This window comes from Eretmochelys imbricata, chromosome 3 (genome assembly GCF_965152235.1).
Source record: "Eretmochelys imbricata isolate rEreImb1 chromosome 3, rEreImb1.hap1, whole genome shotgun sequence".
Lineage (NCBI taxonomy): Eukaryota > Metazoa > Chordata > Testudines > Cheloniidae > Eretmochelys > Eretmochelys imbricata.
In genome coordinates, this window is record NC_135574.1 from 182,232,784 (window position 1) to 182,259,235 (window position 26,452).

Sequence of the window (26,452 nt, forward strand, 5' to 3'; positions counted from 1 at the left end):
TAAAGTCAAGACCCTATTCAGTAAAATCCACCATAGAATTCTTGTGTGCTTGCCACAGGAAGTCACAAAGTACTAGCAAAGAATTCAAGTCCTTGACTAGGAAAGCCAGCATACAAATATAAACACGGCAGCATTTGTAAGGAGAGAGGGATCCAGCAATAACAGGTAAAAGTTCTTGGTCCCTACTAGTTATTGTTTAATATTGTACATGTAAACAATATTACAAGAGAAAGAGAAACTTTTTGCAGTGTAAATATGCAAAATATTTAAAACACTTTAATTAGATTATTAAGGTTCTGTGGCTTCATCCACACAACTTGAAACATAAAGTAAGTTTTATCACATAACAAGTTCCTGTTAGTATACAGTTCCTCTCCACACCTTCCCTAAAATGCTTATGGAGCACAGGCCATGAACTGAAACTTGCAAAGAAGTCATCCCCTAAGGATCACATGATTCACTTCAGCTTTTAAGGCGGATCTTCAATTAGAGGAGTCATTTCTAGTCATGCAGTAGAAGGCTGTAGAGCCTTCCTTTAAAATGAGGGAGGAGAGCACAGATGTAAAGACAAACATGTCTCTTTTTTTAATCTGTTTGGTGGTTTTCCTGGGTGGTTGCTTTGGATGTCAGCATCATCTCTGTCAGTGCTCTGACAGGATATTCATCTGTCAGGAAAGCAAAGTGATCCAGATTCCTCGGGACATTCCCAGAAACTCCACTGAACTGTAAGTAAGGAAAGGGAGCTGTTGCAATTTTCAAGCAGCGGCTTTGCTGTTACCTTGCAAAATAAACTGCTGCTTGGCAAGTCAACATGCTCAGTTTTGGAAGAGTCCAGGGCTTTGTGTAAGAGACTTATACCAGCTGTTTTAAAAGCAGAGAACTCTGTCACACTCATTAAACCACCATATCCCCCTCAAAACCTTAATATTCTGTATAATAAGAGCCTCTGTTACTCTAATCTCTATTTTAACACCTTTGTTGAGAAAAGATCAGTTAAATATTGCAAAGTGTATGCTTCAAAAGGAATCTATTTTTTTATTATTAGTATTATCCTAGCATCTAGGAATCTAAGCTTTCCTTACAACCTGCTTTAGCATAACTGAAAATGAGTGGAATATGTACCATGTTTTGTTTGCCATAAGGAACTTTGGAAACATTTTGTTTGTACAGTAGTAACTCTCTAGAGAAGTGTTGATTTGCCAAAAAGGAACTTGTGGTTTTCATGTGCAGTCATGCAGCACTTTACAGAGTTATCAGTCCCTCCCACCCACACCCCCCAAAAATTTCTGAATAAAAAGGTGATTCTCATCATTCATTGAAACGCTGACTGCATTCATGATGATAAATAAAGCAAAGAGTTAGCATTGTCTCAGCTAATTGCTTTATAGTTTTTAGAATTGTTTCCCATAGGATGACATGTACAGTACTAGACATCAGATATCTTCCAATATGGTGACAAGACTAGTGAGATAATTCTCAAAGCTAATATTGACCATTAAAATAAGCCAAGGTGTTTTCTCTCTTTCTTTGCTTTAAAGCACCTTCACCCATTATCAGCTAATATCACAAACCTAACGTAAAATGAGCATACCGGGGTAAATCCTTTAATAGTAATTATAGCAGCCAGTTTGGATGGAAGGGCCAAGGCAGAATAACACAGCTGATGGTTCACTAGCTAGATCTTACAAACCATTTTACAACTGTTATGCTAAAATTACCCCACAGCTTTTGAGCACAAAGGATTTTATTTTTAATCAACAGAAGGAGTGGTCAAAATCTGTGTTAGGCACTCAGCTTAAATAAAAGCAATAGACTGCAGTGAGACTCTTGAAAAAATGACTAAATTAACTACAGGAAGGCAGTGAATATTTAAATCATTATACAACCAACTAGAGGGAAAATAATCCATGTACAATCTGGGTGGCCTAAATCCTGGGTGAACCACACTCCAAGTATAGATAGCTAATTGTGATTTGTTTCTTTAGATTACATGGCTAGAATCTGCCATCTAGGGACTACATAAATCAGTATATCCTTATTTTAATAAGGAAATGGAACTCTAAAACATACACACCTGTTACAGCGAGGGCTTGTTAAGGAGTGGTCAGCCATTTAAGGAGTTATCAGGGGATTTCTAATTAGCTAGCTTCTCAGAATGACTATTGACCCTGTGGGTCAAACAGGCTATTTGGAGAAAGTCTTTGTATGTTTAAAAACAGTAAATAAATAAATAAAATTTCAAGAAGAAAGCATCGAATTATATAGCCATGAGAAAAGGAGTACTTGTGGCACCTTAGAGAATAACAAATTTATTTGAGCATAAGCGTTCGTGCCACAAGTACTCCTTTTCTTTTTGTGAATACAGACTAACACGGCTGCTACTCTGAAAATAGCCATGAGAGTTAGAAACACAGGCCAGACTCTTTTCACTTCCACCAGTTTAAATCCCTTGATGAAATCTTGTCCCCATTGTAATCAAGGACAAAACTTTAATTGATTTCAGTAAGGTCAGGTTCAGTAAGGTTACCCATAGTCATCCCTAATATACATCTGTGTAAATGAGCATAGAACTAGACCCTCACTATGAACTGTGTCAGAACTAGTGTCAGAACTAGCCTTAAAGGTCCATGATGTGTTAGAAAAGGGACTGTATAAATGGCACCTTTCTGCTCAAGGCACACTTTGCTATGGGTCAGATGTACTGATTTAACTCTGCACTCCAACTAGCACTGCAGATTCTCAACATAACTAGATTCTTCTCTAACCTTGCATTTCTTCAACAGCACCTAGGAGTCCAAAAGGATCCACAGTAATAATAGTAATAGTAATAATCTGTAATGAGGGGTGCTATAAAAGAGGCAAACGCTTTCCTCTTTCTACTGGCATCATATCTTTTTGCCTGGGCTCAGCTTCTGTCAGCTGCTTTTCACTCAGGTGCTGATTGTGAGAGAGAGCAGAGATACAGTACTGTTCATGTTTTTCACTTTCCTCTTCAGCATGGGCACGGGTCATTTGCAGGTTTAAACAGGGGCGGCAGGTTTGCATAATTTTTGGTGGTGCAAGAACAGGTCCATGTCTCTCTCTCACGCACACGCACCCACACACACGTCCCACCTCCCTAAGGGTTTGGGAGGAAGTTTGGGTGTGGGAGGGGGGAGGTGCTGGGTTCTAGGCTGGGGCAGGGGGTGGCCTCTGGGAAGGCATTTGGGTGCAAGGCGTGGACTCTGGGAGGGAGTTGGGGTGTAGGGTCTGGGCTGGGGCAGGCAGTTGGGGTACAGGGGATGGGCTCTGGGAGGGAGTTTGGTATGGGGGCTGGGCTGGGGCAGGAGGAGTGGGTGTGGGGGATGTGCTCTGGGAGGGAGTTTGGGTGCGGGGTCTGGGCTGGGGGTTGGGGTGCAGGGGGTGAGGGTTCTGGCTGCGGGCACAGGTTCTGGGATGGGGCAGGACCAGGGTTGAGGAGTTTGGGGTGCAGACAGGCTGTCCCGGGGCTAGGGCCAGAGAGGAGGACTCCCCCTAACCCTCTTCCCCCACTACTGCTGACCCTCACCGTAGCCTCACTGGGGGTGAGGGATGGGGCTGCCCATAGCCCAGTATGGCGCAGAAGCAGTAACTCTGGGCGAGGGGGTGCAGGGTGTCACAACACTCATAGAATCATAGAATATCAGGGTTGGAAGGGACCTCAGGAGGTCATCTAGTCCAACCCCCTGCTCAAAGCAGGACCAATCCCCAACTAAATCATCCCAGACAGGGCTTTGTCAAGCCTGATCTTAAAAATGTCAAAGGAAGGAGATTCCACCACCTCCCTAGGTAACACATTCCAGAGCTACACCACCCTCCTAGTGAAAAAGTTTTTTCTAATATCCAACCTAAACCTCCCCCACTGCAACTTGAGACCATTACTCCTTGTTCTGTCATCTGCTACCACCGAGAACAGGCTAGATCCATCCTCTTTGGAACCCCAATTCAGGTAGTTGAAAGCGGCTATCAAATCCTCCCTCATTTGTCTCTTCCACAGACTAAATAATCCCAGTTCCCTCAGCCTCTCCTCATAAATCATGTGTTCTAGTCCCCTAATCATTTTTGTTGCCCTCTGCTGGACGCTTTCCAATTTTTTCACATCCTTCTTGTAGCGTGGGGCCCAAAACTGGACACAGTACTTCAGATGAGGCCTCACCAATGTCGAATAGAGGGGAACGATCATGACCCTCAATCTGCTGGCAATGCCCCTACTTATACAGCCCAAAATGCCATTGGCCTTCTTGGCAACAAGGGCACACTGTTGACTGATATCCAGCTTCTTGTCCACTGTAACCCTTAGGTCCTTTTCTGCAGAACTACTGCCGAGCCATTCGGTCCCTAATCTGTAGCAGTGCATGGGATTCTTCCTTCCTAAGTGCAGGACTCTGCACTTGTCCTTGTTGAACCTCATCAGATTTCTTTTGGCCCAATCCTCTAATTTGTCAAGGGCCCTCTGTATCCTATACCCTCCAGCATATCTACCCCTTCTCCCAGTTTAGTGTCATCTGCAAACTTGCTGAGGGTGCAATCCACTCCAGATCATTTATGAAGATATTGAACAAAACCGGCCCCAGGACCGACCCTTGGGGCACTCCGCTTGATACCAGCTGCCAACTAGACATGGAGCCATTGATCACTACCCGTTGAGCCTGACAATCTAGCCAGCTTTCTATCCGCCTTTATAGTCCATTCATACAGCCCATATTTCTTTAACTTGATGGCAAGAATACTGTGGGAGACCATATCTGAAGCTTTGCTAAAGTCAAGGAATAACACGTCCACTGCTTTCCCCTCATCCACAGAGCCAGTTATCTCTTCATAGAAGGCAATTAGATTAGTCAGGCATGACTTTCCCTTGGTGAATCCATGCTTCAGTTTCTTCAGTTGTACAATGTTGGTAGTCATAATAAGTTGCCTACTGCACAATGTTGTATAAACTAGTTATTGTTTGGAATGTGAAAAGCCCCATGCAGGTACTACATTTTATTATCTCAATGAGTCAGGCATGTCTTCATCTCTACCCTGAACCCTGGTGCTACTCCAGTCAAACATGGAACAGCAAGTTGTACCTAAGAGGAGTTTCCCAGAGTACATAGTGTATGAGATGTGAGCATACAATATGAAGGTCCAATGCAGAAACACAGACAGGATGAGAGACTTATGAGGTCAAAGGTAGATGGAGTATGAGCTAAGCTGTGGTGAGGGGAAAGGAAGCCAGGAAACCTGAGAGACTTGCAAGGGCAAGATAGAAGATAGAATCCAACCTCCAATTCATCTGAGTAGAATATGAATTCATACTCAGATGGCGAAGAACCATGCATTCAGCATTCATTTTCCTGTGCCACAAATTCTTCAACAATATATATTATTTCTGCAACTTCTCCTGACTCTGAGTCAGCATCGTAGAGGATCTTGTGGAAATGAAAACAGCATGTCTTAGTGTTCATTGACTGTTCTTGTTTAATGTTAAATTTCATTAATCACATCTGTCATGCCCTCAGAGGTAGCCAAGATACTTTGGCAAAGGAAATCTTGATGATATCAAAATGTGAACATTGTTTGTAGTTAGAATGGGTGCATGTAAAGTTCTAGGTACTTTTGACAATGTTACCCTAAGTCCCATTGTTGAAAGAGACTGAATGCTGGCACTACATTGACAACTTACATCTGCTGTGTCTCTCAGAGGTGTGAGAAATGCACATACCTAAAAGTTGTAGCTATGCTGATCTAACCCCCAACATAGAAAATGATACATCAACAGAACAACCCTTCTCATTGCTGTGGTGCATATCTTGACTGAAGTGCTACAGCAGCATAACTGCAGCACTGTAAGTGTAGACATAGCCTCAGAAGCCTGAGGATTTATCTGCATTGAGGCCTTGTCTACACTACAGGGGAAAATCGATCTAAGCTATGCAATCTGAGTTATGTGAATAGCATAACTCAAGTTGACATAGCTTAGATCTACTTACTGTGGCATCCACACTGTGCTATATCAACTGGAGATGCTCTCCTGTTGGCTTCCCTTACTCTTCTTGTTCCCGTGGAATACAGGAGTCGATGGGAGAGCAATCTGCAGTTGATTTAGTGGGTCTTTGAGTGGCAATGAATTGCTCACCGTGCATCAATCCCCCGATAAGTGTAGACAAGCTCGTAGAGTTATTTGGGAACAGCTATTCTGGAATAACTTCATGTGCGGACACTTGTCTAGAATAATAGTTCCTTGTTCTGAATTAGCTTGATCTCTTTTGGACGTGGACTATGCAAAACCAGAAAAAGGCACTCTTTAATGTGGAATAAAAGTGTCTTTACATGGAGTCTTCTCTGGAATAGCTATTTCACTTTAAATTCACACACTACTAAACTAGACTAACTTTAAGGTGTGGACAATGGGACTCAGGGCTTGGCTTTTAGCATTGCAAGACCTAAGGGCCAGATTTTTAAAAATATTTAGGCACCTAAAAATGCAGATAGGCACTAGTGAGCTTTTTAAAAGCACCTCAATGCCTAACTTCCATTGCTATCAATGGGATTTAGGTCCCAGATCCTCAAAGTTACTCAGGCATTGCACCACTCAGCATTGCAATATATAACCCTGGGGTAGTCTACCACCTAATGGTCCCAAGCTAGACACTCTAGGCTAGATCCACGAAGAGATTCAGGTGCCTAACTGCCATTTTTAGGCTTCAAAATCTGGCCTTTAAATCCTCACAAACCTTGCTTAGGGGCTGCCTAACCCTGTAGGCACCTAAATTCCTTAGGCACCCAAGTGTCCGTCAGTGGGCATGCATGCTGCCACCTGATGCCTAGCTCACACCTAAACCCCAGCAGATTCACAAATTAGGCATTCCTCTGCCTATTAAGCCTCTGGGGCTTGATCCAGTAGGTATGTTTTGAGGCTGCCTTACCTACAGGTGATGGCCCTTTATAGCCAATAGCCCTAGAGCATTCACAGGATATGGGAGACAGATTCAAATCCATACTCTGTCTGAGAGAAGCAAGAACTTAAACCAAGGTCTCCCGAATTCCTGCTCCTCTTGGACAGAGTGGGGATTTGAACCTGAGTCTCCCATACCCTGGGTCTTAAGTACTTAACTAGCTGACCTGGTGCACCTAGTGATGGACTAGAGAGATATACCTCTCTCTGCTCAGGATCCTCAGCTGTGAACCCTCTCTTGGAGTTAGGCACCTAACCCAGCTCAACTACTTAGGTAGCCCTTGCCTTAGCAGCCAAAACCCTCTGTCTGTCTTCTGCTTATGCCTAATACCTTTTATGCTAGTCATATGTTTTCTTGTGCCCTTATCTGTCTTTTGTGCAGGTGTTGTGCTGCCCCCCACACCTCCAACCTATTGGTGGCCTACACTGGGCCCTAATGATGTGGGGAGTGGCAGGTATCAGGTCTTAGACATGCTCAGAACATGCTTTATGAGTGGGGCCTGGCTGGTGAGATAAGTGGTCCCTGCCTAGTTTGAAAATCTCACTTTGTGGGTTCCAAGGCTTTGGCTTGAGCTAGGGATCAGAGCTGCTCATTAGCTGGGGTGGAAGGTCTCAAGGCTTAGGCAGCTTTGCAAATGTAGACCAGCAGAAACCTAGGTGCCTTGGGGACTTCGGCACCTGCAGGGTGAGCAGGCAGCTGAGAAGCAGTTTTGAAAATGTCAGTGGTGCCTAAATGATGCACTTAGAGCCTAAAAAGGCTGATAGGAACGTACACACCTTTAAGGATTTGGGCATACATGGTTTGGAAAATCCCACTAGGCACCTATATGAATCTTTAAGACCACCTGGGTCAGGGGTTGGCAAACTTTTTGGCCAGAGGGCCACAACGGGGTTGTGAAACTGTATGGAGGGCTGGGTAGGGAAGGCTGTGCCTCAAACAGCCTTGGCCTCGCACCCTATCTGCCCCCTCCCACTTCCCATCCCCTAACTTCCCCCCCCTCTGAACTCCCAACCCATCCAACCCCCCCCACTCCTTGTCCCCTGACCACCCCCTCCCAGGACCCCCTGCCCCTAACCGTGCCCCAGGACCTCACCCCCTATCCAACCCCCCCACTCCCTGTTCCCTGTCTGTCCTGATCCCTATCCAGCCCCCCCGACAGACTCCCTGGGACTCCCACTCCTATCCAACCCCACCTGTTCCCTGACCCCTTACCGCCCCCCCCCAACCCTCGACCCATCCAACCCCCCCGCTCTTTGTCCCCTGACCACCCCCTCCCAGGAACCCATGCCCCTAACTACCCCCCGGGACCTCACCCCAATCCAACCCCCCCTGCTCCCTGTCCTCTGACTGCCCCTAACCCTATCCACACCCCCACCCCCTGACAGGCCCTCCCAGGACTTCCATGCCTATCCAACTGCCCCCCGCCCCCATACCATGCTGCTCAGAGTAGCAGGAGCTAGCAGCCTAGCTGGAGCCAGCCATGCCGCCGTACTGTCCGGCAGGAGTGGCAGGCCAGAGCATGGGCAGCGCAGTGAGCTGAGGCTGCAGGGAAGGGGGGACAGCAGAGGAGGGGCCGGTGGCTAGCCTCCCCAGCCGGGAGCTCAAGGGTCAGGCAGGATGGTCCTGTGGGCTGGATGTGGACTGTGGGCCATAATTTGCCTACCTCTAACCTAGGGTTTCCAGGTGTCCGGTTTTTGACCGGAAAGCCCAGTCAGAAAGGGACCCTGGCAGCTCCAGTCAGCACTGCCGACCAGGCCATTAAAAGTCTGGTTGGTGGCACAGTGGGGGCCTGGGGTTTAGGCAGGCTCCCTACCAGCCCTGGCTCTGTGTGGCCTCCTGAAGTAGCTGCCAGGTCCCTGTAGCTCCTAGGCACACGGATGGCCAGGGAGGCCCTGAGCGCCGCCTCTGCCCAAGTGCCGGATCTGCAGCTCCCATTGGCTGGGAACCATGGCCAATGGAAACTGTGGGGGTGGCGCCTGCAGGCGTGAGGGCAGCGCATGGTGCTTCCCTGGCCGCCCATGCACCTAGGGGCTGCAGAGACCTGGCAGCCGCTTCCTTAGAGCTGTGATAAGTGCTGCTGGGACCCCGCACCCCCTCCTGCACCCCAAGCACCTACCCCAGCCTGAAGCCATCTCCCACACCCTGAACCGCATTTCTGGCCCCACCCGTAGCCTATACCGCCAGCCCAGCATGCATACACCCCTGAACCCCAACCCACTGCCCCAGCCCGGAGCCCTCTCCCACATGCCAAAACCCTCATTCTCGGCCCCACCCGAGAGCCTGCACCCCCAGCCAGAGCCCTCACCCCCCCCGGCACCCTAACCCCCTGTCCCAACCTGATGAAAATGAGTGAGGATGGGGGAGACTGAGCGACTGTGGGAGAGGTGATGGAGCAAGCAGGGGGTGGGGTTTCAGAGAAGAGGTGGGGCACTGGCAGGGCCTCAGGGAAGGGGCGGGGCAGGAGGCAGGTTGGGGATGTTCGGTTTTGTGCGATTAGAAAGTTGGCCACTCTATACCCACCCCTAAATACCTTTAAAATATAAGTCCCTTTTTCAAAAATGACTTAGGTACATAGAAGCCTAAGCCCATTCACATTCAATGAGACTTAGGTGTCTAATTCCCTTTGGAACATGGGAGTTAGTCATCCCATTGATTTTTAGTAGGAGTTAGGCACCTACTCAAAAGGGATGTATCTGCACTTTAGGCCTTGCAACACTCGGCCTTTTGTGCTCTTTAAAGTTTTACCTTAGTGTTTTGAAATATTTTACTATTTCCAGCAATATTTCTGAAACTATATACAGGGGAATCCCTCTAGAAAGGGTAGAATCTTTTGAAATCGTACACATTTTTAAAGGTGCCCACTGAAACACTTCAAGAAGATTGTTAAATGCTCTTGAAAAGTAAGTGTCACAGTTGTGGCTAATTCACGCAGGATATTACTACTACTGCAACAAACTATGGGGTTATTCCTTTAGTTTAAGTTGTGATGCTGAAAGGTTCAAATTATTTTGACATGTTGTAGGGGTCATTAGAAGTGCATTGGAAAAGCATCAGCAAATTAAATATTTACCATCTTTCATCTATTTGTTTTTTCCTTTTCTTAGAAATAAGAAAACAGTTTCTAGGAAAACTAGCTAAAGTAGAAACACTAAATAGTGAACAGCGTAACCGTTTTGAAAGTCTAAAAGTATTTGGGACAAGTCCACAGTTAACTTAAACTGACATTTTCACCAGCTGAGGATCAGGCCCCTGTCAACTGTTCATTGTGGAAGACCACTAACTCTTAATAGCAGCTGTTAGTAATGATTAATCCTTGTGCCAAAAAATATCTTGTAAAAGGTATGTGCTATTTTTCATAATGCAGTATATTGGTTTTGCCTTTGATGGGTAAACACCTTAGTAGAAATGGTCACATTCTTTTTCAGAAATTGACCTTTACAAATAAAACATGTAAATTATTTTACACTCTTTGCCTCTCGTTTGATTAGACTGCTCTCTGTAGCAATAAAATTTAGGTCATTAAAATATCAAGTCATAGGTCAGATTCAAGCTTGGATTTCACACAAGTTCTGAGAATATAGAAAATTATTCTTCCTGATTGCCTTGCAATTACATTAGCTTTAATAAGGAGTCCTATTGAGCCATCTTTACTCAAGCATATAAATATGAATCCAATCCTGCAATCCTTGCTAAGGGCCAGATTTTTAAATAATATCTAGCATTGCAAAAAGTGATTTAGAATCCTCAATCTCATTTTCAAAAGGGATTTAGGCCCTTGGGAGCATAAATCCCATTGATAATCCTAAATCAGATAAAAGAAAGGGAGTACTAGTGGCACCTTAGAGACTAACCAATTTATCTGAGCATAAGCTTTCGTGAGCTACAGCTCACTTCATCGGATGCATTCAGTGGAAAATACAGTGAGGAGACTTATATACACACAGAACATGAAAAAATGGGTGTTGTCATACACACTGTAAGGAGAGTGATCACTTAAGATGAGCTATTACTAGCAGGAGAGTGGAGGGGCGGGGGGGAGAGAAGAAAACCTTTTGTAGTATGGCCCACCTTTTATCACTACAAAAGGTTTTCTTCTCTCCCCCCTGCCCCCCCCACTCTCCTGTTGGTAATAGCTCATCTTAAGTGATCACTCTCCTTACAGTGTGTATGACAACACCCATTTTTTCATGTTCTGTGTGTATATAAGTCTCCTCACTGTATTTTCCACTGAATGCATCCGATGAAGTGAGCTGTAGCTCACGAAAGCTTATGCTCAAATAAATTGGTTAGTCTCTAAGGTGCCACTAGTACTCCTTTTCTTTTTGTGAATACAGACTAACACGGCTGCTACTCTGAAACCTAAATCAGATAGGTGTTGTAACACAGGGCATAGCAACACCTTGGCCTTTGTTCTTATACATATTGCTTCACTAAAACAACAAGGAGTCTGGTGGCACCTTAAAGACTAACAGATTTATTTGGGCATAAGCTTTCATAGATAAAAAATCACTTCTTCAGATGCATGGAGTGAAAATTACAGATGCAGGCATTATATACCGATACATGAAGAGGCACTGAAATCCATGCATGCGTAAGAGTTGCAGGAAATTTACTTGATTTTTTTTTTTTCCTTTCAATCTCTTCCAATATTTGTCTTTCTAGTCTCCAGGATTCAGGTCCATTGCTTGTGGAATCAAGAGCAGAAAACAAAGAACTCTCCATTTATGTATGTGGCCAAAAAGCATCACAACCCGTTCTGTACAAACACTGACAGAAGTGTTAGAAGAATCATCCAGTTCCAGAAAATAATTTGGAATATCAATGTCTGAAGCATCCCAGGCCCAATAACAAAAACGTTTCTCAAGTTCAAGCTTAGAAAGCATACTATTTTCTAATGGGACAAATGCTGTGTATCTCATCTAATTTCCCAAAAAACAAACTCTCCAGACAGATGGAACGATCAGTTATTAAACTCAGATAGGAACATCACAAAATGTTTCTGGAAACAGAACTCTCTGCTCAAATTCTCTGGAGGAGGAGGGAGGCAGGGGTGGGGGAGGGAACACTATTTACTGTAATGCTTTGAAATGTTTTTAAATGAAGCTCAGGAAACTTTGGGTTTGGGAACATCAGTGTTGTTAAGGAATGAAAATGTTATTGAGAGGAATGGGGGAGAAAGAGGAGGACACAGTTTTGTTCTGAGCTAGATAAAAGAGCTTCTGATGTACTATATGCACATTCCAAACATAGCATGAAAGTGAGAATCCTGCAAGATGGGGATGAGGCAAAAGCTTTGCTTTTTCCTCATTTGGTTTCTTTTAGTAGGGGGGAGAGAGAGAGAAACCGTGTTGTTTTTTTTTTTTAAAAAAAAAGCTGGTGACCTAGGAGATAGGCAAGGGAGATAGAAGAACAATTATATTGGCACTTCTTTTTTTTCATATTTGATAAAGTTACCAGGGGAGGGTGCAAGGAGAGGAGGGAGGTGCTGTCTTTTTTGTAACTGAAATATTCTCTTGACAAAATGGGTGGAGAAGGGAAAAATACCTTTTAAAAAATTTAGAGGAAGATTGTCAAGCTGGCAGGTTAAGAATGTGACCGGCTTTCTTTATTTACCTGCTTGAAGTATGTGTCATAGTTGCCCTCTGTAACAGCTCCGGATATTTATCTGGAGATGGACTTGGTCCTCTCACCCTTTTACTCATCCCCCTCCCCCTCATCCCATGGTTTGGCAGAATTAGGATCTGGATCTTAACTTCAAACTTCAGATTCATCTCTGATTCCTTGCCTCCCATTTCATCATGTGACATAGATACAGTGCATTATTGCTTTCAGGGCTCCAACAAACACACTCTGAGAAAGATATCAGAGGGGTAGCTGTGTTAGTCTGTATCCACAAAAACAACAAGGAGTTGGGTGGCACCTAAAAGACTAACAGATTTATTTGGGCATAAGCTTTCGTGGGTAAAAAAAAAAACCCACTTCTTCAGATGCACGGAGTGAAAATTACAGATGCAGGCATCAATATACTGACACATGAAGAGAAGGGAGTTACCTTACAAGTGGAGAACCAGTGTTAGCAAGGCCAATTCAGTCAGGGTGGATGTGGTCCGCTCCCAATAATTAGTGAGGAGGTGTCAATGCCAAGAGAGGGAAGATTGCTTTTTTAGTGAGCCAGCCACTCCCAGTCCCTATTCAAGCCCAAATTAATGGTGTTAAATTTGCAAATGAATTGTAGCTCTGCAGTTTCTTTGGTCTGTTTCTGAAGTTTTTTTTGTTTAAGGATGGCTACTTTTAAATCTGTTATTAAATGTCCAGGGAGACTGAAGTGCTCTCCTACTGGCTTTTGCATGTTACCATTCCTGATGTCTGATTTGTGTCCATTTATTCTTTTATGTAGAGACTGTCCTGTTTGGCCAATGTACATGGCAGAGGGGCATTGCTAGCACATGATGGCATAAATCACATTGGTAGCTGTGCAGGTGAATGAGCCCCTGATGGTGTGGCTCATGTAGTTGGGTCCTCTGATGGTGTTGCTAGAGTAGATATGGGGACAGAGTAGGCAACAAGGTTTGCTACAGGGATTGGTTCCTGGGTCAGTGTTTCTGTGGTGTGGTGTGTAGTTGTTGGTGAGTATTTGCTTCAGGTTGAGGGGCTGTCTGTAAGCAAGGACTGGCCTGTCTGCCAATTTCTGTGAGAGTGAGGGGGGGAGAGAGGCTCTGGCTGGGGGTGCAAGCTCTGGGATGGGGCTAGAGATGAGGGTTTGGGGTGCAGGAGGGTGATCCGGGCTGGGGATGAAGGGTTTGGAGGGCAGCAGGTGGGATCAGGTCTGGGGCAGGGGGTTGGGGCGTGGGAAGGGTGCAGCTCCGGGAGGTGCTTACCTCAGGTGGCTCCTGGAAGCAGTGGCATGTCCCCCTCCAGCTCCTATGCATAAGGGCAGCCAGGGGGCTCCGCAAGCTGCCCCTGCACCAACTGGCGCCCCCACAGTGCCCATTGGTCAGGAACCGTAGCCAATGGGAGCTGCAGTGGCAGTGCCTGTGGACAGGGGCAGCATGTGGAGCTCCCTGTCTGCCCCTATGCGTAGAAGCCAGAGGTGGACATTCCGGCTGCTTCCCGGGAGCCTGCCAGTCCCTCTGCGTGGCACTACCAACCAGACAGTGAATGGCCCAGTCAGCACCGCCAGGATCCCTTTTTGATCAGATGTTCCAGTAGAAAACTGGACACCTAGTCACCCTATAGTCAAAGGAGAAATGACTTTCAGGAGGGCACACACACACACAAACACACACACTCACAAATCAATAGCAGAGGTGAAACAAAAACCCAGTCAGTGCACTAATCTCTAGTCTACACTCTTTTTGCAATATATTTGTAGAGCTTTTTTAAGTACCTGATGTACCTTCATATGCCTTTATAATAACTTTTCTCATCACAGAAAAGCTTTACACTTAGCAGCATGGAGTGCATACCTGCTGTCTTGTAAAAAGAAAAGGAGTACTTGTGGCACCTTAGAGACTAACCAATTTATCTGAGCATAAGCTTCCATAAGCTACAGCTCACTTCATCGGATGCATACTGTGGAAAGTACGGAAGATCTTTTTATACACACAAACCATGAAAAAATGGGTGTTTACCACTACAAAAGGTTTTCTCTCCCCCCACCCCACTCTCCTGCTGGTAATAGCTTCTCTAAAGTGATCACTCCTTACAATGTGTATGATAATCAAGGTGGGCCATTTCCAGCACAAATCCAGGGTTTAACAAAAACGTCTGGGGGGGCGGGGGGGGGTAGGAAAAAACAACGGGAAATAGGTTACCTTGCATAATGACTTAGCCACTCCCAGTCTTTATTCAAGCCTAAGTTAATTGTATCCAATTTCCAAATGAATTCCAATTCAACAGTCTCTCGCTGGAGTCTGGTTTTGAAGTTTTTCTGTTGTAATATCGCAACTTTCATGTCTGTAATCGCGTGACCAGAGAGATTGATGTGTTCTCTGACTGGTTTATGAATGTTATAATTCTTGACATCTGATTTGTGTCCATTTATTCTTTTATGTAGAGACTGTCCAGTTTGACCAATGTACATGTCAGAGGGGCATTGCTGAAATTGTTGAAATCATGGTGGAATTCCTCAAGGGCTTCTTTTCCAGGGGTCCAGATGATGAAGATGTCATCAATATAGCGCAAGTAGAGTAGGGGCATTAGGGGACGAGAGCTGAGGAAGCGTTGTTCTAAGTCAGCCATAAAAATGTTGGCATACTGTGGGGCCATTCAGATACCCATAGCAGTGCCGCTGATTTGAAGGTATACATTGTCCCCAAATGTAAAATAGTTATGGGTAAGGACAAAGTCACAAAGTTCAGCCACCAGGTTAGCCGTGACATTATCGGGGATAGTGTTCCTGACGGCTTGTAGTCCATCTTTGTGTGGAATGTTGGTGTAGAGGGCTTCTACATCCATAGTAGCCAGGATGGTGTTATCAGGAAGATCACCGATGGATTGTAGTTTCCTCAGGAAGTCAGTGGTGTCTCGAAGGTAGCTGGGAGTGCTGGTAGCGTAGGGCCTGAAGAGGGAGTCTACATAGCCAGACAATCCTGCTGTCAGGGTGCCAATGCCTGAGATGATGAGGCGCCCAGGATTTCCAGGTTTATGGATTTTGGATAGTAGACAGAAAATCCCAGGTCTGGGTTCCAGGGGTGTGTCTGTGCGGATTTGATCTTGTGCTTTTTCAGGAAGTTTCTTGAGCAAATGCTGTAGTTTCTTTTGGTAACTCTCAGTGGGATCAGAGGGTAATGGCTTGTAGAAAGTGGTATTGGAGAGCTGCTGAGCAGCCTCTTGTTCATATTCCGACCTATTCATGATGACAACAGCACCTCCTTTGTCAGCCTTTTTGATTATAATGTCAGAGTTGTTTCTGAGGCTGTGGATGGCATTGTGTTCTGCACGGCTGAGGTTGTGGGGCAAGTGATGCTGCTTTTCCACAATTTCAGCCCGTGCACGTCGGCGGAAGCACTCTGTGTAGAAGTCCAGTCTGCTGTCTCGACCTTCAGGAGGAGTCCACCTAGAATCCGTCTTTTTGTAGTGTTGGTAGGAAGGTCTCTGTGGATTAGTATGTTGTTCAGAGGTGCGTTGGAAATATTCCTTGAGTCGGAGACGTCGAAAACAGAACCACTGACCCAGGAACCTATCCTTGCAACAAAGCCTGTTGCCAACTGTGCCCACATCTCTATTCAGGGGACACCATCGCAGGGCCTAATAACATCAGGCACACTATCAGAGGCTCGTTCACCTGCACATCCACCAATGTGATATATGCCATCATGTGCCATCAATGCCTCTGTGCCATGTACATTGGTCAAACTGGACAGTCTCTACGTAAAAGAATAAACGGACACAAATCAGATGTCAAGAATTATAACATTCATAAACCAGTCGGAGAACACTTCAATCTCTCGGGTCACACGATTACAGACCTTTTGTAGTGGTAAACACCCATTTTTTCATGGTTTGTGTGTATGAAAAGATCTTCTGTACTTTCCACAGTATGCATCCGATGAAGTGAGCTGTAGCTCACGAAAGCTTATGCTCAGATAAATTGGGTTAGTCTCTAAGGTGCCACAAGTACTCCTTTTCTTTTTGCGAATACAGACTAACATGGCTGTTACTCTGAAACCTGCTGTCTTGTATATCCTAAATAATATAGTACAAAGTTATAGCTTAAATTTGTAATGTCCAAGTGATGCATATATTCTTCTGGTCTTTTTTCCTAAAATTTATTTTGAAATGATACTTCTGCATCATCACCTTTTCCTCCTTCTTCATTTCTATACTTATATCAGCTTCTGTCATTTTATTAGAAGAGCAACATTTCAGAGTACTGTTACAGTTTAGTAAATTTAAAGACAGCTGAGGCAGAGGTTTGTTGTTTTTTTTTTTTTTTTTGCAGGCATTTCAATTACAGATAACTTGATAGGTCAGTTATGGTGACTAGGATTGCAGATAGCTTACTAAATTGACAGATTTAGCCATTGTATAGGAGATACTTTTGCCTAAATTTAGCTTTTCTCTTTCTGTGCCTCTCTCTCTCCCCCCCTCTGCTATATCCCTTCATAAATAGATGAACTGTATGTGGAAATAGATATCTACAGTATATTTATATAGCACAGTAAGTCTAATTTTCTCTGGCTCATGTCACTCTTAACCAGCTACTGCTGTTTTACATGTGCATGTGTGCAAGAACATATATGGGATCAATCTGCAAAATTAGATTGGGTTTTTGAACACCTCACCTGCAGAGTTAGAGGGTCTTTGGATCCAGAGACTTAGTTTGGGTGCTTTACAGAAATAGTCTCATTGAAATGCCTATCAATCAATAGTTTTAAAGGCCTCCACTCATACCACTAGCCTGGTATGGAAGGGGACTGCCCTGTAGTTTAAGGATTGTGGGATCCCAACACTTTATGCTTGCCATTATGTTTGTCTGGCAGAGACATGAACACAGTCTTGGAGAAATGCTTTCACACACTGGGAAACAGGGAGGCCACATTTTTGTTCAAGGTTTTGAATCTTTTTTCCCTTTCAGGCTGCCAAAGAATGGCCTTGGTTCTAGGTATAGATTCAGCTGCTTAATGTCCTCCAAGTTGAAGGAACACAGTGGCGGTTATCAGCAGAAATAGGGAATAAGGCAGGGGCTGCTTCAGAGCTCCACCAGGGAGTCTCCTTGAAGATTTTCTACAATCCATGGAGTGCTTGTTAGAACTTACTTTGGCGAGATGGGAGTCTTTTCTTTTTACTGTCAGTGCCTCACTCTTTAGCTTTAGTGCCTCCACCATGCTCATTTTAGAAACTATTCTAAACCACAATATGCTAGTATCAAACATCTATAAGCAATAGATTAAATTCTCAATCCCTTCTGCTTAAAAGTGGACTTCAATGGGCTTTGGATCAGGCCTTATTTTTCTGTACAGTATATACAAGAAGAAAAGGAGTACTTGTGGCACCTTAGAGATTAACCAATTTATTTGAGCATAAGCTGTAGCTCACGAAAAACACGGCTGCTACTCTGAAACCTGTACAGTATATGCTATTCTTGCGTATGCACTCTGTAAAGTCACATGAAGGCAGAGCACCCAGACTCCACGCTGGCCTAAATATGGTCCTTCCAAGTAGGGTTTTGGCGTTACTGCATCACTGTGGCTGTTTTCACAGTATAAGGTCCAGGCAGCTGACAAGTCCCTCTTTGTATATAATGTAGCTTTGAACTGAATTCATAGGCACACCTCTTGTACCGATCAGACTAACACCACACATTTCCAAGATGAATTCAGCTGGTGCATTAATCCTGGAATTCTTGGGTTTTTTTCTTTGTCACTCATTTAAAAATTCAGTTTTAAATTAAGATGATAGTTACTTGAAACGCACTATCAAAAAGGTGCCAAGTCAACCAATAAGCACTGTTCTCGCCCTACCCCCATTCCAAATACTGAAACAGTAATACTCATTACATCAGGTGCTAGCTTTGCCAGCAGAAATGGGTAGTCAGATACAGTCTGTGTACTTGTAGGGTTGACCTTGAATGAAAGAGAGCAATAGAGAGGTATAAAGATTAAAAGAACACGGGGGAGATGGCTAGCTCAGTGCGGGGAGACGGATAGCTCAGTGGTTGGAGCATTGGCCTGCTAAACCCAGGGTTGTGAGTTCAATTCCTGAGGGGGCCATTTAGAGATCGGGGGCAAAAATTGGGGATTGGCTTTGAGCAGGGGGTTGGACTAGATGACCTCCTGAGGTCCCTTCCAACCCTGATATTCTATGAACACCTACAAAGCCAACTTAGACAATTAAGTTATTCTCTTTCTATTCTTTACTTCAGTGTTTCCTCTGAGTACTAATAGCCTTAAATAATTCAGAACAGGTGACCTAAATATTGGGTTGGTAAATTGTAATAACAATGACACTCGCACAATAAGACTACTGAACTGCTGCAGTAGTAACAATCTCTTAAACACTGCAGCGTGATAAGCAAGACACTAGGAAATAAACATCCTTTATAAGTGACAGACTCACAGTGCTATGTTCAATTTCTTAGTACAGCAAAGTATAGCTTGTTTTCTTTTGAGATAGTCAGAGACGGAATGACCTTCTCCAGTAATATTTACTGTAGCTACCATTTGACTAAGGTATTTCCAGCAACAAATTGCATGTAGCTGTAAAATAAAAAAGAAACTTAGATAAAAGTACTGAATTGCTGAGCACTAAGACTACCCCAAGAGTTCAGAGATGGTAAATTAATTCTGCTTAATGTATTCAGAAAACTTTAGATACTAACCTAGACAGTATGTTTTCTCAAGTGAGTAATCAACTACAAAAATACACAGCTCTCTCATTCTTTTTGCAAATCCAGTTAATCATTTAACTCTTGAGCAAACTATTCACCTCATAAAACAGGGCAAAAATATATCCCTGCATAATGAGATCTTAACTAGAGGCGGAAATTCAAACAAGGTATGAAACTTCACAAAACCTCTGAAAAAAGTTTGTTTCTTGATATGTATATATACATGAAACTTCACAAAGAAATTTCAAGAATGGTAGTGTCAGTCTTTCCTTTTTGCAGGTATTAATGAAAAACCAGAATTCCCAATGCAAAATGAGGCCCAGTTGAGTATGAGCCTTTTGCACCAAAGACTATCAGTTAGATAAGATGTACAGTACCTAATGTACAGTTCATGTGCTGATTGTGAATACAGTCTAATAAGAATGTAAGGTCAACAGTTTTTGGTATAAACTGTTGATATAAAGTGATATTACAAGTTAAAATATTCCAGCTCAGGATGTTTAGGTAGAAAGGTTTACATTATGTCATTAAATGGCTAAGCCCCATGTCTAATATTCAAGCTTGTATACAGTGCATAGAGTTTATCCAAAACTTATTGCATTCCAGGTAAGGTCTCCTATTGATTCTATTTTGGATCAGGCCCTAATAGAGGGCTATAATTTTTACTGTATTATCTTTGGTAATCAGCACCGACATCTAGGCTAACACAAGAGCCTGAGTTGTGCCAGCAATATTCTCACATGAGTCATCAATGGTTGTGTCTATAGGCTGAAGAAAACATAATGAAAGCTAAATGCTTCTACAAATTAGATCCCTTTAATTATTCTCTGTCGCAGCAAGTTCTTGCTTTTTTAATTAAACAACCTTCCTTAGAATGACAAGATTTACAGCTCTACATTTCTATTCCTGCTGGTAATGTGTGGGGTGGGTTTGTGGTTTGTTTGTTTTTTTCCTTTTTCTTTTTTTCTATTTTGAAATTCTAGTAAGAAATATTGAGGAGGGAAGGGGAAGTTCCAAATATCATAATACTCAATACTGAATATGGTTTTACTAACCGCCTTCCAGGTGAGCAGCCCAGATAAGCCATTGATCTCCAGCCAATCATTTTTGTTGTTTTACATCCAATAATCATTACAATGTAAGTGACACTGCTGGGAAAATCAATTCTTCCTGTCTGAATATGAAATAATTTACACTGCCCTTGAATTATAATTGGTATTTTGCTTATTTTGCTGGAGTTTTAGCCGGAATATAGTCAACCTCTTGTTTCTGCTGGAGCTGACGGAGTTGTATATCTGCTGGCAAGGCCACTGCTTGCCATAAAACTTTATGAAAACTACCGCAGATTGGATCACAATAGAAACCACTTATGGATTTAAACTTAATTTTCTGTCAAATGTTCAACATTATGTCCCTGAAGATATAAAAGAAAAGTCAGATATGTGAAAGGCTTCTGGATAGCTATTGGAAAGAATGAAGGCCATTCTACAGTTGTATATAGGTTCCTATACAGTGTTCGTCATCATAGTATCTGAGCACCTTCTAGTAGTGTATTAAACAATGCAACTAACATCTGTCACGTGTTTGTTCTGTTATTATAAGGGTATTATTCACTCTTCACTATTTATCTATAATTCAGCCACAACAATGATAGGATATCTTATGTACTATTTCTGAGCACAAAACCCACATAATTCATGCCAGCTATTTAACCAGACTGAACAGAAGCTAACAGTGGTGATTGGTGTCTTGCACTGTTCTCCCACCTCTGGGATGGCATGTGGCCTGCCAAAAGTCTCTGCATCTATACTATATTTTATTGTTGAAGTGTATTCAGGGCTGGTACTTCATATTTTGTTTGGGGAGGCATCTATAAATATTTTTAATTTTTAAAAAATATTTGGTTGTTGTTTCATATAGTATTTTCATAATATTAATGTCATGTACTGTGCACATGTTCCAAAGCAAATGATCCGTGCATTTGTAATAAATGAGTGGCCTGAACCAAAACCCCAGCAGAGATAATAAAGGATCCAGACTTCAGAGTTTTCCTACAGTGGACTAAACTAAACCTCCAGATCTAGACACCCTCTAGTTTCAAAGTGTTCGTAATCTGGATCCAGATTTTATACAGCTGGTCAAAAACTGGGAAAATTTCAGTATAAAAGTTTTCACACAAAGTTTCACTTCGGAAAAAAAAAAATTCTCTTTCCAACAAAAGGAACTTTATATGCAAAAGAACTTCAGCTAGCTCTACAAATTTACCTGGGACTCACCTAGGGTGACCAGGTGTCTGGTTTTCTAAAAAGGACCCTGCTTGCTCCGGTCAGCACTGCTGACCAGGCTGTTTAAAGGTCCTGTTGGCAGTGCTGCGGAGCTAAATCAGGCTAGTCAATACCAGTCCTGGGGCACTGTGCTGCACCCTGGGCGCAGCCAACAGGTCTGGCTCCTAGGCAGGGGGCTACAGGTATCCACGTGCTGGCCCCCTGCCAGGAGCACCCACTCTGGACTCCCATTGGCAAGAGCAGCGCATGCGAAGCCTCCTGACCCCAACCCCCTGCATAGGAGCCGAACCTGCTGGCCACTTCCAGGGCACAGTGCGGTGCCCCAAGGCAGGTAGGCAGCCTGCCTTAACCCTGCTGTGCTGCTGACCGGGAGCAGCCTGAGGTAAGCCCACACCCCAACCCCAAACCCCTCATCCCTGGCCCCACCCCAGAGTCCGTACGTCCTCCTGCACCCTAACCCACAGCCTTGAGCCCTCCAAACCCAGAGCTCCCTCCTGCATCTCTCATCCCCACCCCCAACCCAGAGCCCTCACCCACTCCTGCATCCCAACCCCCTACCTCAACCTGCAGCCCCCTACTGCACACTGAATCCCTTAGTCCCACCCCCCCAGCCTGGAGCCCTTCCTGCACCCTAAACCCCTCATCCCCAGCCTCACCCCAGAACCTGCACCCCCATTTAGAGCCCCCACCCACACCCCAGCCCAGTGAAACTGAGTGAGGGTGGGGGAGAGCGAGCCACCGAGGGAAGGGGAATGTAGTGAGTGGGGGTGGGGCCATGGGGAAGAGGCGGGGCGGGGGTAGGCTGTTTGGTTTTGTGCCAATAGAAAGTTGACAACCCTAATGACCCATCTCTAGTTTGAAATCTCTGCACACAAAAACACAGAAAAACAGGAAAGACTGATGCCTGCAAGCCCTGTTCCTCACAGTTACAGAGAATTGATTATATGTGTATGTATATACACACACTATCATCCCACCTGTTTCAAAGGATAATCCCTGCTCACCTCTCCTCTGGAACTGCCTTCTTCAGTGTTCTTTTCCAAACTGGCATGTGCTTAATTGTTTTAGTTTAAGTACAGTACGTGAGCAAGAATCAGAATCTAATCTTCATCCTTTGGACCAATCCCAAATACGTTGGTCAGTTAAAAATTATTGGGAGTTTTCTGTTTGAGAGGATATCGGGGCTGGTTTTGCCTCTATTTCATCTCTTGACTCGTATCTCCCACAATGTCACATTTTATTTCCATAAGAAGAATTCTTGGATTAATACCATCTGCGCCTTGTGATATACTGAAGACAAGTTGCTCTGTTACTTTCTCCTTAAAAAGAAAAGGAGTACTTGTGGCACCTTAGAGACTAACCAATTTATTTGAGCATAAGCTTTCGTGAGCTACAGCTCATTTCATTGGATGCATACTGTGCAAAGTGTAGAAGATCTTTTTATACACACAAAGCATGAAAAAATACCTCCCCCCCCCACCCCACTCTCCTGCTGGTAATAGCTTCTCTAAAGTGATCACTCTCCTTACAATGTGTATGATAATCAAGTTGGGCCATTTCCAGCACAAATCCAGGGTTTAACAAGAATGTCGGGGGGGGGGGGGGTAGGAAAAAACAAGGGGAAATAGGCTTGAATAGAGACTGGGAGTGGCTAAGTCATTATGCAAGGTAACCTAAGTTAATTGTATCCAATTTTGCAAATGAATTCCAATTCAGCAGTCTCTCGCTGGAGTCTGGATTTGAAGTTTTTTTGTTGTAATATCACAACTTTCATGTCTAATCACATGACCAGAGAGATTGAAGTGTTCTCCGACTGGTTTATGAATGTTATAATTCTTGACATCTGATTTGTGTCCATTTATTTTTACGTAGAGACTGTCCAGTTTGGCCAATGTACATGGCAGAGGGGCATTGCTGGCACATGATGGCATATCACATTGGTGGATGTGCAGGTGAATGAGCCTCTGATAGTGTGGCTGATGTTATTAGGCCCTGTGATGGTGTCCCCTGAATAGAGATGTGGGCACAGTTGGCAACAGGCTTTGTTGCAAGGATACGTTCCTGGGTTAGTGGTTCTGTTGTGTGGTATGTGGTTGCTGGTGAGTATTTGCTTCAGGGTGGGGGGCTGTCTGTAGGCAAGGACTGGCCTGTCTCCCAAGATTTGTGAGAGTGTTGGGTTATCCTTCAGGATAGGTTGTAGATCCTTAATAATGCGTTGGAGGAGTTTTAGTTGGGGGCTGAAGGTGACGGCTAGTGGCGTTCTGTTATTTTCTTTGTTAGGCCTGTCCTATAGTAGGTGACTTCTGGGAACTCTTCGGGCTCTATCAATCTGTTTCTTCACTTCCGCAGGTGGGTATTGTAGTTGCAAGAATGCTTGATAGATATGTTGTAGGTGTTTGTCTCTGTCTGAGGGGTTGGAGCAAATGCAGTTGTATTGCAGAGCTCGGCTGTAGACAATTGATCGTGTGGTGTGGTCAGGGTGAAAGCTGGAGGCATGTAGGTAGGAATAGCGGTCAGTAGGTTTCCGATATAGGATGGTGTTTATGTGACCGTCGCTTATTAGCACTGTAGTGTCCAGGAAGTGGATCTCTTTTGTGGACTGGACCAGGCTGAGGTTGATGGAGGGATGGAAACTGTTGAAATCATGGTGGAATTCCTCAAGGGCTTCTTTTCCATGGGTCCAGATGATGAAGATGTCATCAATATAGCGCAAGTAGAGTAGGGGCGTCAGGGGACGAAAGCCGAGGAAGCGTTCTAAGTCAGCCATAAAAATGTTGGCATACTGTGGGGCCATGCGGGTGCCGCTGATTTGAAGGTATACATTGTCCCCAAATGTAAAATAGTTATGGGTAAGTACAAAGTCACAAAATTCAGCCACCAGGTTAGCCGTGACATTATCTGGGGTAGTGTTCTTGACGGCTTGTAGTCCATCTTTGTGTGGAATGTTGGTGTTGAGGGCTTCTACATCCATAGTGGCCAGGATGGTGTTATCAGGAAGATCACTGATGGATTGTAGTTTCCTCAGGAAGTCAGTGGTGTCTCGAAGGTAGCTGGGAGTGCTGGTAGCGTAGGGCCTGAGGAGGGAGTCTACATAGCCAGACAATCCTGCTGTCAGGGTGCCAATGCCTGAGATGATAGGGCGCCCAGGATTTCCAGGTTTATGGATCTTGGGTAGTAGATAGAATATCCCAGGTCGGGGTTCCAGGGGTGTGTCTATGCAGATTTGATCTTGTGCTATTACCAACAGGAGAGTGGGCTTGTGTGTGTGGTGGGGCGGGGGGGGGGGGAGGGGAGAGAACCTGGATTTGTGCTGGAAATGGCCCAACTTGATTATCATACACATTGTAAGGAGAGTGATCACTTTAGAGAAGCTATTACCAGCAGGAGAGTGGGGTGGGGGGAGGTATTTTTTCATGCTTTGTGTGTATAAAAAGATCTTCTACACTTTCCACAGTATGCATCCAATGAAGTGAGCTGTAGCTCATGAAAGCTTATGCTCAAATAAATTGGTTAGTCTCTAAGGTGCCACAAGTACTCCTTTTCTTTTTGCGAATACAGACTAACACAGCTGTTACTCTGTAACCTCTCCTTAAAGACTTCAGACTGATTTCCAATGAAAAGTGCCACAATCATATGCTGTAATCAATCATACAGAAAATAAGGCTAGATTTCTTCATTTACTAAACACAAGTCTGATAAAATTCTTAAACTAGTAAGCATTGAAATGTTAGACTTTGTATTTTAAAATTTGTACTAGTCAATATGTTACAGGCAAGGAAAGATATCATGAATATTTCTATTTTGAGCTATGCCAATAAGGATCCCAATGAGGATTTAGGCTGTTGGCACTTCTTTGCTTCTGCCATACCCTGGGTAGCACAGATACAGCCCTTGATCATATTTAAATATATGTTGATAGCAACTACCATGAATTGTGTATTTAAGCAAAAAATGTATCTCGGGTATGATATGAAGCCAAAGCATTTCAGCTTGTTTACAATGGGATCCTGCCAAAAAACAGACCCAGTACAGGGCACTCCTTAAAAAAAGGCATCACAGTCATAGATGGATATACAAATACACAGTAATTTGTTAGTGCACACTATATTGCTTTAGTTAGATCAATGCTGTAACATGCATCCAGATCTTTGCTTATAGATCCAGATTTTCCTAAACCTTACTTGTTACTTGTTTCAATGAGTTGAAATTCTTGGAGTGTTGCAGACTTTGCCCTGCATTTCCCTTTGGAAACTAGGCCAAAAGCCTGGAATGGGTGCTGGAGATCAGGATTGAGTTACTTTGGCAGAAGTTTATAGGGCACCCTATACCACCTTCTAGGCATGCTCTGCCTGCTTTAAGCCAGTGCTTGTTAGTGGTTGACTTTCATGGCAACTAAATTCACTCACAATTTCTAATGTAGCCTTTCGGTGCAAATCAGAAGCTTTGCTGAAATTGAAGTAAAATTTAGAACGGTTGTAAGTGAAGCTATGGCCTCCTTATCAGCAAAAAGGCAAAAACAAAGGGAAGGGTGGGAGGGGCGGGAATGTTCCATTTCCACCACTTTAAGGCATTCAGCCTTCTGAACAGAGTTCTGGATCCTGCTCCGAAGTATAGAGAGTCTAAACTATGGCTTTTCCTCAGCCTGGTTCAAAAAGAGTGTGTAAAATGCTAAACCAAGAAAAATTTCTTCAGCTAGACTGGTAGGAGGAGAGAAATAAACAGACTTAAGTCAGGACTTGTCTACATGAACTGCAAGCTGTGGTGTGAATCTGCCCTGCATTAGCCTGCCGCTCATTAACTGTCCACGTGGAGCCTGCTGACACCCACTAACAGTTCCTTAGTGTTCTTTGATTTGTGCTTGGAAATGGAACTATATCAAA

At 44.0% G+C, this 26,452-nt stretch overlaps 1 protein-coding gene across 1 annotated transcript in view; it reads left to right on the forward strand.

The window, feature by feature from the left end:
* Positions 1-540: 540 nt before the first annotated feature.
* Positions 541-26,452, forward strand: part of LOC144262287 (follicle-stimulating hormone receptor) — a 160,894-nt gene continuing 134,982 nt past the window's right edge. The window contains exon 1 of the mRNA XM_077812013.1: positions 541-725. Within this exon, the coding sequence (XP_077668139.1) occupies positions 541-725 (185 nt within the window). The remainder of the gene's footprint in view (positions 726-26,452) is intronic.